This window comes from Amblyraja radiata, chromosome X (genome assembly GCF_010909765.2).
Source record: "Amblyraja radiata isolate CabotCenter1 chromosome X, sAmbRad1.1.pri, whole genome shotgun sequence".
In the NCBI taxonomy this organism is placed as follows: domain Eukaryota; kingdom Metazoa; phylum Chordata; class Chondrichthyes; order Rajiformes; family Rajidae; genus Amblyraja; species Amblyraja radiata.
The window spans coordinates 4,295,010-4,311,815 of NC_045999.1; the positions used below are offsets into that span (position 1 = coordinate 4,295,010).

The 16,806-nt window shown below is 45.0% G+C and overlaps 1 protein-coding gene across 1 annotated transcript in view; it reads right to left on the reverse strand.

Moving 5' to 3' along the window:
- Positions 1 to 4,857: 4,857 nt before the first annotated feature.
- LOC116968154 (dual oxidase maturation factor 2-like) overlaps positions 4,858 to 16,806 on the reverse strand; it is a 20,442-nt gene continuing 8,493 nt past the window's right edge. Inside the window, 8 exon segments of the mRNA XM_033014787.1 lie at positions 4,858 to 4,883; positions 6,175 to 6,350; positions 10,066 to 10,280; positions 11,417 to 11,459; positions 11,462 to 11,522; positions 11,524 to 11,630; positions 12,985 to 13,062; positions 13,065 to 13,118. Of these exon segments, the coding sequence (XP_032870678.1) occupies positions 10,121 to 10,280; positions 11,417 to 11,459; positions 11,462 to 11,522; positions 11,524 to 11,630; positions 12,985 to 13,062; positions 13,065 to 13,118 (503 nt within the window). The 3' untranslated portion in view covers positions 4,858 to 4,883; positions 6,175 to 6,350; positions 10,066 to 10,120.

Genomic DNA, 16,806 nt, shown 5'->3' on the forward strand with positions numbered 1-16,806 from the left:
GTTTAAGGATAAAGGGGAAATCTTTTAGGACCGAGATGAGGAAAACCTTTTTCACACAGAGAGTGGTGAATCTGTGGAATTCTCTCCCGCAGAAGGTAGTTAAGGCCACAGTTCATTGGCTATATTTAAGAGGGAGTTAGATGTGGCCCTTGTGGCTAAAGGGATCAGGGGGTATGGAGAGAAGGCAGGGATGGGATACTGAGTTGGATGATCAGCCATGATCATATTGAATGGTGGTGCAGGCTCGAAGGGCCGAATGGCCTACTCCTGCACCTATTGTCTATGTTTCTATGTTTCTCCATATATCCAGTCTTTAATCCAGCAAAATGTTTGAAGATGGATCTCCAGATAGGCAACACAAGGAATAATAGAGAGATACAGCACAGTAAATGTACCAGGAATGAGTGGGTTAGCATATGATGAGCGTTTGACAGCAATGGGCCTCTACTCGCTGGAGTTTAGAAGGTTGAGGAGGGACCTCATTGAAACTTACAGAAGAACGAAAGGCAGAGATGGAGTGGATGAGGAGAGGATGTTTCCACTGGTGGGAGAGTCTAGGACCAGAGATCACAGCCTCAGGGGCTCTCATTTCGAAATTAGATGAGGAGGAACTTAGAAACATAGAAAATAGGTGCAGGAGTAGGCCATTCGGCCCTTCGAGCCTGCATCGCCATTCAATATGATCATGGCTGATCATCCAACTCAGTATCCCATACCTGCCTTCTCCCCATACCCCCTGATCCCTTTAGCCACAAGGGCCACATCTAACTCCCTCTTAAATATAGCCAATGAACTGTGGCCTCAACTACCTTCTGTGGCAGAGAGTTCCACAGATTCACTACACTTGTTGAGTTAATCTGTGGAACTCATTGCTACAGATGGCTGTGGAGGCCAAGTTAGTGGGTATTTTTAAGGCAGGGACGGACAAACCCTTAATTATAATGGGTGCCAAGGGTTATGGGGAGAAGGCAGGAAAATGGGATTAGGAGGCAGAGATCAGCCATGATTGAATGGCGGAGTGGACTCGACGGGCTGATTCTATTCCTATAACTTGTGAACTGGTGAAGAGCAGGTCCTTTGGCCCACCAAGCACCCATATTTAGTGTCCCTGTCCCAACACGTTTTATTCTTCCCCCTATTCCCTTCAACTCCCTTCCCAGCTCCACCGCTCATCTACAAAAACAAGGGACAATTTCCCGGGCGATTGGAAGTTCAGACAGTTTTTTTTAAGGATCGTCTTCAAGGAGGTCAGAGAGAGTCTTCAAAGGAGGGCATTGCTTAACCCTGGACCGCATAGTCTTTAGAAGTGTATTGTCATGTCTTGTAATGTCAAAGCTGCTGTATTAATGTAGGCGGTTGTTGTTGTAATGTAGAATGGACACCAGTGTTGCTGCGTGAGCCGAGGGAATGAGCAATGTTGAACTGAAGTTTGTACATTACGCCAGTTCAACTCCAAGCCTGAATCCACTCTCTATTACAAAATGACGACATCTTTGTTCACCCAGGGATTACAAAGGATACAACGTCATCTTTCGTTCTTTCCCCCCCCCCCCCTCTCTCCCCCACTCACCCACCCAGACACCCCTCTCTCCCACTTGCTAACTTTGTTTTGAACCCTCTCTAACCCACTCTAACCTCCCCTAACACTCTCTCCCCCCCTCTCCCCCTCTCCCCCTCCCTCTATCTCTCTCCCATCTCTCTCCCCCTCTCTCTCTCCCACTCTCTCTCTCCCTTTCCCTCTCTCCCCCCTCTCCCCCTTTCTCTCCCCCCCTCTCCCCCTTTCTCCTCCTCTCCCCTCTCTCCCTCCATCCCTCCATCCCTCCACCCTCTCCCCCTCTATCATTCTCTCTCCCTCCCTCTCTCCCCACATTTCTCTCGCTTCATCTCTCTCGCCCCCATCTCTCTTCCTCTCTCCTCCCTCTCTCTCTCCCCCTTTCTCTTTCCCTCTCTCCCACTCTTTCCCTCTCCCCCCCCCCCCCTCTCCCTGTGTTATTAATGCCAAACAAATATATTTATGCACAGGTTAGGATAGCAATATCTGACATCCCCTATGTGTGCGTTTGTGATTGTCGTTTGTTTATATATTTGTTAAGCTGTTGATGTGAAAAGCAGTCTTTATCTTGATCTTTATCCAGGCATTTGATGGAACATGTTAGTGGTTTATCAACCATGCAGAGTCTATTCTGCTACGGATTAGAATTTCATGTTAGAGGCAAATTCTCTGTAAAATGACCCATTCCCCAAGATTTATTCCAGCTCTTGCATGGTCTAAGTCTTACCCTTAAGATGTCTGTTTTTTGTACAAACCTCTTCATCTCTTTGTGCCATCTCCTTGCCTCCTTTCCTGAGCTGTGCTTTCTCCTGTTCGCCCGGGCCAGACCGTGAGTGTGATCCCCCCCTCTACCCCTCCCCCCCTGTCTCCCCCCCTCTCCCCCCCCCCCCCCAATGAAAGCGCGAGTAGTGGGCTGGGGGTGATTTTGACCCCACCTCTTCCCTCGTCCCTGGAGCTACTTGATCAGCGATCAATTCACTCCAGTTTAGTTTATTGTCACATGTGCCGAGGTGCAGTGTTGCAGCCTTTGTTGCATGCTACCCAGTCAGCGGAAAGACAATACACAATTACAATAGACCCCATTTACGGCGTGTAGATGCATGATAAGGGAATAATAACAATTTAGTGCAAGGTAAAGCCAGCAAAGTCCGACCAAGGATAGTGCGAGGGCCACCAAAGAGGTAGACAGAAGCTGAGGTCAGTGCTAAACAACTATCTACCTCTTTGGTCAATAGGAAGAACCATTCATGTTCGCCACTCATCCCAATCCAAATCAGTCTTGAGCCGAATCGTCACCCATTCCTTCGCTCCATGGATGCTGCCTCACCCGCTGAGTTTCTCCAGCTTTTTGTCTATCCCAATCCAAAGATCAGGATTATTGGAGGTTAGAGGGGAGGGGGGGGGGGGGGGGGAGGGGTAGTGTCGGTGGGAAGGTGGCATTTCAAGGGTTCAATGGAACTTTGGCTTAGTTAGAGTGAAACTCCTTTCGCTACCAAACAATTCAGTAAATTACAAAACTCCTCTTAAGGACACTCCATTCTTGTTGTTTGAATGTGTCAATTGTCTTAGTGCTACTATGAAAGTTTGTGTCTGTAGCAGTTTATACCCCTATCCCCCCCCTCCACACTTCCCTCCACCCCCGCCCCAACCCAACCCACTCTCTGTGTTCGAAACACCTCAGTTGCTCAATAAACAACTTTCTCAATAAAGGATTCAAAGCCATCGACTTGGATGTGTGTGCGTTACTTTCTGCTGCTGAACCAGGGCTGGTGTAAACCAAAGTTAACGAGCCATCACACTGTTTCAGTAAACCACATCCCTCCCTCTCTCTCTCTCTCCTTTTTCCATTCCATTCTATTTCTCTTTTCCTCTATCTGTCTTTTCTAATCCTTTCTTTTTACTCTCTGTCCCCCCATCTTTCTCCACCAGCATCTGCCATCTGCTTCCGTCCACAGATTCGATTATTTGGCTCCCGAATGCATTCACCTCACTGTGAAGATAGCTCATTACGCAAAGCATTTATACATTCAACGTCTCATTGGAAATATAGCAATGGCATTTTATTTATTTTTGAAACAAATATAAAATTTTATAAATGTACACATTCTCCCAACATCGGTCAGTGAAGATTTGCAAAGAAGGGTCTCGGCCCGAAACATCGGCAGTTCCTTCTCTCCATAGATGCTGCCTCACCCGCTGAGTTACTCCAGTATTCTGTGCCTACCCCAAATTGCCATCATGGTGGTTTTCTCATTGTTCTCCGATTCCTACAAAGTTGGGATACTTCCTCTGCCACGTTGATGTTGCCAGGGCTAGAGGGTCTGAGCTACAGGGCTACCAATTGAGTAGGCTGGGACTCTATTCCGAGGAGCGCAGGAGGATGATCTTATAGAGATGTGCATAAAATCATGAGAGGAATAGATCGGGCAGATGCACAGAGTCTCTTGCCCAGAGTAGGCGAATCGAGGAGCTGAGGACATGGGTTCAAGGTGAAGGGGAAAAGATTTAATAGGAATCTGAGGGGTCATTTTTTCACACAAAGGGTGCTGGTGGGTGAAGGGAACGAATTAGTGAATGAATACGTTTATTGGCCAAGTATGTACACATACAATGAATTTGCCTTGGTGCTCCGCTCGAAAGTAACAATACGACATACAGTAACAATTAAGAATAAAACATTAAAACATTAAGAATAAAATATTACAGTTTAAACATGTGAATGAAATAAAATATCAGAGCAAAAGGACGCTACAGACTTTTGGTTATTGAGTAGAGCTACTGCCCGTGGAAAATAATGTTTGTTATGTCTGGCTGTGGCAGCTTTGACAACAAGCTGCCAGAGGAGGTAGTTGAAGCTGAGAAAATCCCAACGGTTAAGAAGCAGTATTACATGTACATGAGTGGACAGGTTTGGAGGGATATGCGGGCAGGTGGGACTAGTGTAGTTGAGACATGTTGGCAAGTTGGGCCGAAGGGCCTGTCTCCATGCTGTATCACTCTATACCTTCCCCGATGTGATGTTTAACTCGTGACTTCGAAGTAACATACATTTATTCTTCAATTGATGTTGGTTCAACATGCGCCTGTCATGAATTGGAATCCTACCGAACAGATCATTCACCTCTCAGAGGTGTTTATTAAACGTTACAGCAAAACAGAAACAAGGTTAGAACTATTAGCGTTTCTCCCCTTCCATCTAACATCTGAAATTTAAGAGTGTTTGCACAGATGTGGATTAAAGGTCCAAATACTACGAGAAGTAGACATCAAGAACATGCAGATCCATGGCCTGGAATCCTTTCTCCGCAGGTCACACCACATTTTCCAGGGTCTGGGAATAAAGAACACAAACATTTCAGTAAGGTGTGGTTTACGGGATTGTATTGAAAAAAGTTTCAATGTTATGTTTCTTGGAGTTGTTAAAGTGTTAAACTGTCCACCTGATTCAATGTTATCTCTGTATTCTTCATTGTCACCTTCTCTGAACTAACAATGATCTATTCCACATATACACACACACACACATACTCATAGATAATATATGTACACACACATATTTATATATATATATATATATATACGTAGATAATGTGTGTGCACATATATGTGTATGTATGTATATATATATATACACACACAGACAGTATATAGATATATGTATATATATATTATATATATATATATATGTACACACACATATATATGTGTACACACATACACACACAGACAGTATATAGATATATGTATATATATAATTATATATATATATATGTACACACACATATATATGTGTACACACATACACACACAGACAGTATATAGATTAGATAATAGTATATTATATAATTATATATATATATATATATGTATACACACATATATATGTGTACACACATACACACACAGACAGTATATAGATATATGTATATATATAATTATATATATATATATGTATACACACATATATATGTGTACACACATACACACACAGACAGTATATAGATATATGTATATATATAAGATATATATATATATGTACACACACATATATATGTGTACACACATACACACACAGACAGTATATAGATATATGTATATATATAATTATATATATATGTACACACACATATATATGTGTACACACATACACTATATAGATAGATGTACACACATACATATATATATATGTGTACACACATACACACACAGACAGATATAGATAGATGTACACACATACACATATATATGTATACACACACATGCAGTATATAGATATATGTATATATATATTTGTATACACACACATACATGTACACATAAAAACAAACAAACAATAATAGTGCAATAATGACAACAATAGTCGATGTAGTTCAGAGCTTATTTGAGGTTGTAATGTTAATGGCCTAGTGGCTGAGGTGGGAGATTGCAACCTTCACGTGGTCCGCCCTGTTTCGACGAATGCAATCACCCTGGCGTGCACACTCAAATAGAACAAGTTGTCCTACAACTTTAGGCTGTGCACGCCACACGCAAGCAGCAGAAGCCTAATGGCTGTGGGTAAGAAGCTGGGCATTACAGTTTTCAGGCTCCTGTACCTTCTTCCCAATGGCAGGGGCACTCACCTTCATTGGCACATCAGTAGGTCTTTCATTCTCCTGGTAGTGGACATTGTAATAATCTTCACCATCCGTGTCTTCATCATTGGTGTTGTCGGTTAAGATGAAGACTTTGCTCAGAATTTGCGGAGCCCAGAAGCTCAGTGCCATAATGGTGATCCCGATAATTAATGTCAGCAAAGCTGCAACACAAGGAGGAGAGAGGAGAGAGAGTTAAAATCCTTTTCTTTCTGAAATCGTGGAACTTTTGCATAAAATAAATGATTCACAAAACATTGAACAATTCATTCTCTCTCCTGCAGAAAATCAGGTGAGTGGTACGGTCCGATTCGGGAAGGTAGACAAAAATGCTGGAGAAACTCAGCGGGTGCAGCAGCATCTATGGAGCGAAGGAAATAGGCAACGTTTCGGGCCGAAACCCTTCTTCAGACTCTGGAGTCCGATTCTTGTCTTTGTCACCACCCTACTCCTGGTAGGTTGGCCATCGAGTGGGCTCAGAGGTCGGAAGAAACTGCAGATGCTGGTTTACTCCGAAGATAGACACAAAATGCCGGAGTAACTCAGCGGGACAGGCAGCATCTCTGGAGAGAAGGAACGGTTGATGTTTCGGGTCGGGTCTGAAGAAGGGTCTCGACCCGAAAAGTCACCCATTCCTCTCCAGAGATGCTGCCTGCCCCGCTGAGTTACTCCAGCATTTTGTGTCTGTTGGCGGAGTAGACTTGATGGGCCGAATGGCCTAATTCTAATTCTGCTCCCTGAACTTGAACTGATGAACAATGGGCACCAACTGGCTGAATGGGTTGGACAGGCTAGATGCAGGAAGACTGTTCCCGATGTTGGGGAAGTCCAGAACAAGGGGTCCACAGTTTAAGGATAAGGGGGAAATCTTTAGGACCGAGATGAGGAAAACATTTTTCACACAGAGAGTGGTGAATCTGTGGAACTCTCTGCCACAGAAGGTAGTTGAGGCCACAGTTCATTGGCTATATTTAAGAGGGAGTTAGAGTGGCCCTGTGGCTAAAGGGATCAGGGGGTATGGAGAGAAGGCAGGTACAGGGATACTGAGTTGGATGATCAGCCATGATCATATTGAATGGCGGTGCAGGCTCGAGGGGCCGAATGGCCTTCTCCTGCACCTATTCTCTAGTTTCTATGTTTCTACCAAAGAGGTAGGTGGTAGTTTAGCACTGCTCTCTGGTTGTGGTAGGATGATTCAGTTGCCTGATAACAGCTGGGAAGAAACTGTCCCTGTGTTCTATGAATATCTTCAGGCAAAGGTTGGACTTTGTTGTTGACGAGAGCAGAGAACACATCGCACGAAAGGGAGACGCCACATGATACCGTTCCATTACGATCTTCAGAGTATTTCCGTTTGACCCAGGGAGCGGGTGAAGAATGTTCAAGACATCATACACGTCACCTCAGCTTGCCCTACCCTCTGTCAAACCGGCTTTGAGAAGTAATATGTGACGCATCTCCCCAGAGGGTTCCCCTGGGGCAAGGTTGTATACACTGTGTCGTGCAATAATCCACAATGAATTCCACAGCTGCGGATATTCAGGCAAGCTGAACTTGCATCTCACATTTCCAGTTTTCAGTGTTTTGTCACTTCTTGTTATTGAAGGCACCAAGTGTCTCCAAAGCACACTTTCCCCAGGCTTATCTATTATCATTCAGTTATCCAGGGCAGCACAGTGGCACAGTGGTAGAGTTGCTGCCTTACAGCGCCAGAGACCTGGATTCGACAATAGACAATAGGTGCAGGAGCAGGCCATTCGGCCCTTCGAGCCAGCACCGCCATTCAATGTGATCATGGCTGATCTCCCCAATCAGTACCCCGTTCCTGTCTTCCCCCCATATCCCCTGACTCCGCTATTTTTAAGAGCTCTCTCTTTGAAAGTATCCAAACAACCTGCCTCCACCGCCCTCTGAGGCAGAGAATTCCACAGACTCACCACTCCCTGTGAGAAAAAGTGTTTCCTCATCTCCGTTCTAAATTGGCTTACCCCTTATTCTTGAACTGTGTGTGGCCCCTGGTTCTGGACTCCCCCAACATCGGGAACAGTCTTCCTGCCTCTAGCGTGTCCAAGCCCTTAACAATCTTATATGTTTCAATGAGATTACCTCTCATCCTTCTAAACTCCAGAGTGTACAAGCCCAGCTTGCTCCATTCTCTCAGCATATGACAGTCCCGCCATCCCGTAAACTCTAGCTGCAGGTGCTGTCTGTCCGGAGTTTGTACGTTCTGCGTGGGTTTTCCCTGGTTTCCTCCCACACTCCAAAGACGTACAGGTTTGTCAGCTATTTGACTTGGTATATTTGTAAATTGTGTACAGTGTGTGTAGGATAGTGTTAGTGTGTGGGAATTGCTGGTTGGTGCAGACTCAGTGGGCCGAAGGGCCTGTTTCCGTGATGTATCCCTGAACGAAATTAAAGTAACTTCACCCCAATCTCTCCCAACAGGTTCCGTCATTCATGTCGATCACGGCTTGAGATCCACCAGTACCTGTGAATGCCAGCCGCACCCAAAGGTCAGCTGTTAGTCAAGTAACAAAATGACACTCTGCCCTTATATTGCCAACCAGGTTAACTGCACTGCTAAAGAAGACACAATGTGCTGGAGTAACTCAGCGGGTAGGAGGATCTCTAGAGAAACATAGAAACATAGAAAATAGGTGCAGGAGTAGGCCATTCGGCCCTTCAAGCCTGCAACCGCCATTCGATATGATCATGGCTGATCATCCAACTCAGTATCCCATCCCTGCCTTCCTCTCCATACCCCCTGATCCCTTTAGCCACAAGGGCCACATCTAACTCCCTCTTAAATATAGCCAATGAACTGTGGCCTCAACTACCTTCTGTGCAGAGAATTCCACAGATTCACCACTCTCTGCGTAAAAATGATTTTCTCCATCTCGGTCCTAAAAGATTTCCCTCTTATCCTTAAACTGTGACCCCTAGTTCTGGACTTCCCCAACATCGGAAACAATCTTCCTGCATCCAGCCTGTCCAACCCCTTAAGAATTTTGTACGTTTCTATAAGATCCCCCCTCGATCTTCTAAATTCTAGCGAGTACAAGCCGAGTCTATCCAGTCTTTCTTCATATGAAAGTCCTGCCATCCCAGGAATCAGTCTGGTGAACCTTCTCTGTACTCCCTCTATGGCAAGAATGTCTTTCCTCAGATGAGGAGACCAAAACTGTACGCAATACTCCAGGTGTGGTCTCACCAAGACCCTGTACAACTGCAGTAGAACCTCCCTGCTCTTAGTGTGTGGGAAGGAACTGCAGATGCTGGTTTACACCACAGACACAAAATGCTGGAGGAACTTGGGCTTGGGAATGGATTCCAGAGCATAGGGTCTAGGCAGATGAAGGTGAAGCTGTGAAAGGCAGTGGGATTAATGTCAGTGATGCATGAGAACCTTTGGCGATGTGAAAGGAATTGAAAGTAGAGAGAATTTAATTGCCAGATGTCCCAAGTGGAACAATGAAATTCTTAAGGGCCTGTCCCACTTACGTGATTTTTTTCGGCAACTGCCGGCACCCGTCAAAGTCGCGGCAGGTCTCCGATAATTTTCAACATGTTGAAAATCCAGCGGCGACCAGAACAAGGTACGACTCTTTGGGCGACTACTCACGACCATACAGGTTTCATCCCGCGACATGTCGCCTGTACGGTCGTGAGTCGTCTCCTCAGTCGCCCAGAGAGTCGTAGCGTCTTTCTGGTCCCCGCTGAATTTTCAACATGTTGGAAATTTTCGGTGACCTATGACGGGTGCCAGCAGTTTCCGAAAAAGTCGCGTCAGTGGGACAGGCCCATTACTTGCAGCGGCACAACAGAACATGCGAACATAGTACTCTGTGAACAATGTCATCTACGAGTATAAAAGGTTACCTGTGCCAATGTTAGCCAAAAGGATGGACCAAGGGCACTGTCCAACCTCATATCGTCAAAACATGATCGCACAGAGTTCTGTCTTCCTTGTTGTTCCGAAGGAGATGAGTGAAAATATCATGAACGCACCGGTTACCAATATCATGTAGGCTCCGTATAGAGGGACTTTGAGCCAGAGAAGGATGTTGGCGAGCATCCAGGCAACAAGGGCAACCCTAGTGAGCGGCAACATGGAACAAAGTCACTTCCATAGTCTCTAAACCTCAGAAAACGCCTGCACGTATTTACTTTGCACAACTTGGACAAGGCGGTTAGATTGTAAGGCTTGGTTGCGTAGTTAGAAGCATAGAAACATAGAAAATAGGTGCAGGAGTAGGCTATTCGGCCCTTCGAGCCTGCTGATGCATTCAATATGATCATGGCTTGATCATCCAACTCAGTATCCTGTACCTGCCTTCTCTCCATACCTCCTGATCCCTTTAGCCACAAGGGCCACATCTAACTCCCTCTTAATATAGCCAATGAACTGTGGCCTCAACTACCTTCTGTGGCAGAGAATTCCACAGATTCACCACTCTCTGTGTGAAAAATGTTTTCCTCATCTCGGTCCTAAAAGATTTCCCCCTTATCCTTAAACTGTGACCCCTTAGTTTCCTCACTTATCTAATCAAAGGTTTTAAAGTGTAGGTTGGAACAAGAATTCACAAACATTCTTCAGGCACAAATCTGGAACTCATCCCACCTGCCTCCCAGATCCCGCACCAACAACGAACTCACACTCCCATAACGTTTCCCAAACTCCCATCCCTCATTGAAACCGGGCACGAACAGTGAGAGGCTGGATAGAGTGGACGTGGAGAGGATGTTTTCCACTAGTGGGAGAGTCTGGGACTAGAGGGACCAGCCTCAGAATTAAAGGACGTTCCTTTAGGGAAGGATTTGAGAATTAATTTCTTTAGTCAGGGGGTGGTGAATCTGTGGAATTCTTTGCCACAGAAGGCTGTGAAGGACAACTCAATGGATGTTTTTAAAGCAGAGATAGATAGATTTGTTATTAAGTATTGGGTGTCAGGGGTTATGAGGAGAAGGCAGGAGAATGAGGTTAGGGGGGGAGGATAGATTAAATGGCGGAATAGACTTGATGGGCCGAATGGCAGCAATCGCTCCTATCATATGACCTTATGAATGGTGTTTTATGGTGTGGGAGTGTGAAATCGTGTTCCACAGCTGGAGAATTTAAGTTCAATTCATTATATAGAAACTGAAATCCCATCATGTCATCGAGCTGTACCCCCCCCCCCCCCCCCCACTTCATCCTTAACTTTTTTGGTTCCTTTGTTTTGTAACTTACCACATTGTGGCTGAGGCGTACTGGCTGGAGACCTTGTACTGTGAAAAACACCACATGGGCTGTTCGGAGTGAACTTTTCTGCGATGTACAGGATCGGATCGGGAAGGGCCCCTCTCCAATCCGTCACGGATATGCATCAGCAAGCCTTTCCCAGATTTCCACAAAAACTCTTCATTGTAGTTGATGGTTTCATTCTGCTGGATTTCAGGAACTCCTACAAGGAGATTAGTATCAGATGCTTCATAACTTTAGAAACATAGAAACATAGACCATAGGTGCAGGAGGAGGCCATTCAGCCCTTCGAGCCAGCACCGCCATTCATTGAGATCATGGCTGATCGTCCCCAATCAATAACCGTGCTGCCTTCTCCCATATCCCCTTGACTCCACCTAGCCCCTAGAGCTCTATCTAACTCTCTCTTAAATCCATCCAGTGATTTGGCCTCCCACTGCCTCTGTGGCAGGAATTCCATAAATTCACAACTCTCTGGGTGAAAATGTATTTTCTCACCTCAGTCTTAAATGACCTCCCCTTTATTCTTTTTTTTTTTTAATCTTTTATTAGAGGCAGCAGGTCTACATATCATATTAAAAACACTTCATGTATATCATTCCTACATTACTAATATTATCAATTGACATTAACTCTGCTTCAAGTAATTTTTTTTTGGCCTCCCCCTTTATTCTAAGACTGTGGCCCCTGGTTCTGGACTCGCCCAACATTGGAGCATTTTTCCTGCATCTAGCTTGTCCAGTCCCTTTATAATTTTAGCTAGTTCTCTTGAGGTACTTTTTTGCAACTAATAGATGGCTCCACTCAGATCGAACGAAAGCAAGTGTAAGTTCGTCTCCAACACAGGTTATCACTGTAACTCTCTCTTTTATTTTATTTTTCGACCCAAAACGTCACCCATTCCTTCTCTCCAGAGATGCTGCCCATCCCGCTGAGGTACTCCAGCGTTAGTGTGTCTATCTTCGGTTATCGGTGTGTGTGTGTTCTTTCTGCTCAGGGACCTTGAGTGAGGTATTCAAATTCTTCCTTTATATTCCAGTTTCTATTAATGAATCGAACCTTAAATTCCCCACTTGTGGAGCAAGATCTCAACACTCCCACACCAGTAATGTCATAAGGTCATAGATGATTGGAGCAGTGATCATTCACTGGGTAAAGAACTTTCCCCTCCCCCCCCTCACTTTAAGTCTGTGCTCCCTGGTCTTCTGACAGATTCTCTCCAGCTACCATAACTAAACCATCACAATTTTTAAATACGTATTGTGAGATCTGCATGCCGGGACGAATATCACAGAAATAGCAGAGCCACCTGTGGAAGGCAAGTGGGATTGGGAAGGAACTGCAGATGTGGGTTTACATTGAAGATAGACACAAAACGCTGGAGTAACTCAGCGGGGACAGGCAGCATCTCTGGAGAGAAGGAATGGGTGACGTTTCGGGATGAGAACCCTTCTTCGGACGGTTAGGTATAAGGGAAAAATGAGACCCTTCTTCAGAGTGAGAGTCAGGGGAGAGGAAGACACAGGAAGAGTAAGGTGTGGAAAACGGAGTATTACCTCTGAGTGTCACATTTACTCCTGAAAACCCGACATGAATCCCGACTTCAGCATTCACATTCACGCTGCTGAATGATTATACGTTGTGTTCACAGTGGCTGAGGCCAGTTCCCAGTTATTGCTGTAATTAACAGCTGCGAAGAGATGTAAAATTAAATGGTTGGTGTCCAACATTGAACATGAAAAGATACTTTAATATTCCCACCTTACTGCTTTTTTTTTTTTTTTTTTTTTGTGTGATTCTGGGAATTGTTTTATGCAATATAATATAATTCGCCATAAACAGAGCGAAAATAAGATATTACAAGGCATTGATGAATAATCTCATAATCATATTTGCTCAAACAAAATATATCTATATTTTTTTTTTACTGCTTTGTAACCGACCATTAGAGTCAATAGGCCCAGACAACGGCGTGAACAAGAGGAAGAGGACTGAACTTTGTTGCCTTCCCTCACAGTGGGAAACGTTTGATTGCGTTGTGGGGGGTGTTTATGTTAAATTCTATCGTGTTGTGCTAATCTTAGTGTGTGGCTGCATGGCTCACTCAAATGTCACTGCACCAATTGGATGATATGTGACAATAAATGTAACTCGAACTTGAATTGTCCTAAACCATCGCGAGATTTTGTCTAGATTTTCATCTATTTAATTTGTATACACCTTGTGATTCTGCTTGGACTTGTTCTGTCACTGAGTAGGGATATACAAGATTACGTTTTCCTTCCTGCCACATCGATCAGCGGCTGGCATAGCAGGAATAACAGCAATTCCCCCCATTCAATCTTCCCATAAGTCTGATCACGTCAAATCAAGTCCATTGCTTCATTCTTTCTGTAGTTGTACAGGGCCCTAGTGAGACCACACTGGAGTATTGTGTGCAGTTTTGGGTCCCCTAATTTGAGGAAGGACATTCTTGCTATTGAGGGAGTGCAGCGTAGGTTCACAAGGTTAATTCCCGGGATGGCGGGACTGTCATATGCTGAGAGAATGGAGCAGTGGGCTTGTACACTCTGGAGTTTAGAAGGATGAGAGGGTATCTCATTGAAACATATAAGATTGTTAAGGGCTTGGTCACGCTAGAGGCAGGAAACATGTTCCCGATGTTGGGGGAGTCCAGAACCAGGGCCACAGTTTAAGAATAAGGGGTAAGCCATTTAGAACGGAGGCGAGGAAAAGCTTTTTCTCACAGAGAGTGGCGAGTCTGTGGAATTCTCTGCCTCAGAGGGCGGTGGAGGCAGGTTTCCATGATACTATCAAGAGAGCTAGTTAGGGCTCTTAAAAAGTGGAGTCAGGGGATATGGGGGGGGGGAAGGCGGAACGGGGGTACTGATTGGGGATGATCAGCCATGATCACATTGAATGGCGGTGCTGGCTCGAAGGGCCGAATGGCCTACTCCTGCATCTATTGTCTATTGTCGAAGATAGGACACAGAAAAAGCTGGAGTAAATCATTGGGACAGGCTGAACTCTGGAGAGAAGGAATGGGTGATGCTTTGGGTCTTGACCCTTCGTCAGACTCAGGGAGAGGGAGACTAGAGATATGGAAGGGTAATGTGTGAAAATGTCAGATCAAAGCAGACAATGCTCAAGTAAAATATAGACTGTTCATGTGTAGGAAGGAACTGCAGATGCTGGCTTAAACCAAAGATAGACACAAAAAGCTGGAGTAACTCAGCGGGTCAGACAGCATCTCTGGAGAAAAGGAATAGGTGAGCTTTGGGTCGTCACCCTTCTTTCAGATGCTATGTTCATTGTTCATCGAACAATGTTCACTGTTGGCTGAGGGGAAGGTGACAACGAGGCATACGATCGATGAAATTAATCAAGAGGACAGCGAAACTAGTCGGAGAACACACGTGGCTGTGGTAGTGAGTCTGGGTTATAACTGGGTGGCCAGAGTCGGTGAGCAGGAGGAATAAAAAATGGGGGGGAGGGGGCAGCGAGAGAGAGTTATGCCCCTGTCCCACTTAGGAAACCTGAACTGAAACCTCTGGAGACTTTGCGCCCACCCAAGGTTTCCGTGCGGTTCCCGGAGGTTGCAGGTGGTTCCGGAGGTTGCGGTAGTGGAAGCAGGTAGGGAGACTGACAAAAACCTCCGGGAACCGCACGGAAACCTTGGGTGGGGCGCAAAGCCTCCAGAGGTTTTCCGTTCAGGTTTCCTAAGTGGGACAGGGGCATAACGGAACTCTCGCCGGAGAGAGGAAGAGAACTTCAAAGCAGGCACACCTTGAGGAGATTTCATATACACTAGGGCGCGGGAAGTGTGGGCGCAATAAAAAAATGTATTGAGTAAAGTAAAAAAATTGATCTGTCTATTTACACCAAGGACTTCTCATGCTTGTAGTTCAGAATTTTTTTTTAAATGCTTCTTTAATGTTTGCAACTTTGTTGTCAGTTCAGTCAACTTGGAGTTAATTTTCACAGTCGACTAATGCTATCTGGGGCTTCTCCAGCTGAATGATTAATGGACAAAGTTGCTGGCCCCTTTCCTGGAAACCTGTGTCTCTCCATTTCTTCATGAAGCCATGAGGGTCTGCATTGTCTATGTGAGTATTGCTGTTTTCTCGTTAACTGTGGAACATTAGTGTGCATCGTTATTAAGGTCTGAAGAAGGGTCTCGATCCGAAACGTCGCCTATTCTTCTCTCCAGAGATGCTGCCTGTCCCGCTGAGTTACCCCAGCATTTTTGTCCACCTTAGATTCTTCCCGCATCTGCAGTTCCTTCTTAATCATTATTAAGCTGGTAATTTCCTCACATGTATATTTCTCCTACGACTGCAAATCTCCTTCCGTAAAGTACACCTTAATGTTACGTTAGATGTTAAGTTAGATGTGGCCCTTGTGGCTAAAGGGATCAGGGGGTATGGAGAGAAGGCAGGTACAGGATATTGAGTTGGATGATCAGCCATGATCATATTGAATGGCAGTGCAGGCTCGAAGGGCCGAATGGCCTCTACTCCTGCACCTATTTTCTATGTTTCTATGTTATATATAATTATTCATTGTGTGTAGGAAGGAACTACAGATGTTGGTTTAAACCGTAGACACAAAATGGTGGAGTAGGTGACGTTTCGGGTCAAGATTGAAGAAGGGTCTCGACCCGAAACATCGCCTATTTCCTTCTCTCCATAGATGCTGCCTCACCCGCTGAGTTGCTCCAGCATTTTTGTCTACCTTCGATTTTTCCAGCATCTGCAGTTCTTTCTGAAACAAATGCTGGAGCAAATCAGCGGGAGGGGCAGCATCTCTGAATAGAAGGAATGGGTGATGTTTCGTGTCGAGACCCTCCTTCTGAAGAGATGCTGCCTGCCCCGCTGAGTTACTCCAGCATTTTGTGACTAATGGTTGATTGCACTGTTATTCGAGTTTTAGCTGATTCAGCATTATGTAAGTGTCCTGCTCTTGAGGCCAAAGTGGAACAATCTGGCTCTACTTGAAAAGGATTGTGAAACTGCTTGTATGTAGTGGGAACTCAGTGAAACTCAGTCAGTCAGTACAGAGAAAGGTTGAACAAGTTAGGGCTTTATTCTTTGGAGCGCAGAAGGTTAAGGGGGGACTTGATAGAGGTCTTTAAAATGATGAGAGGGATAGACAGAGTTGACATGGATAAGCTTTTCCCACTGAGATTAGGGAAGATTCAAACAAGGGAATTAAGGGACAGAAGTTTAGGGGTAACATGAGGGGGAACTTCTTTACTCAGAGAGTGGTAGCTGTGTGGAATGAGCTTCCAGTGAAGGTGGTGGAGGCAGGTTCGTTTTTATCATTTAAAAATAAATTGGATAGTTATATGGATGGGAAAGGAATGGAGGGTTATGGTC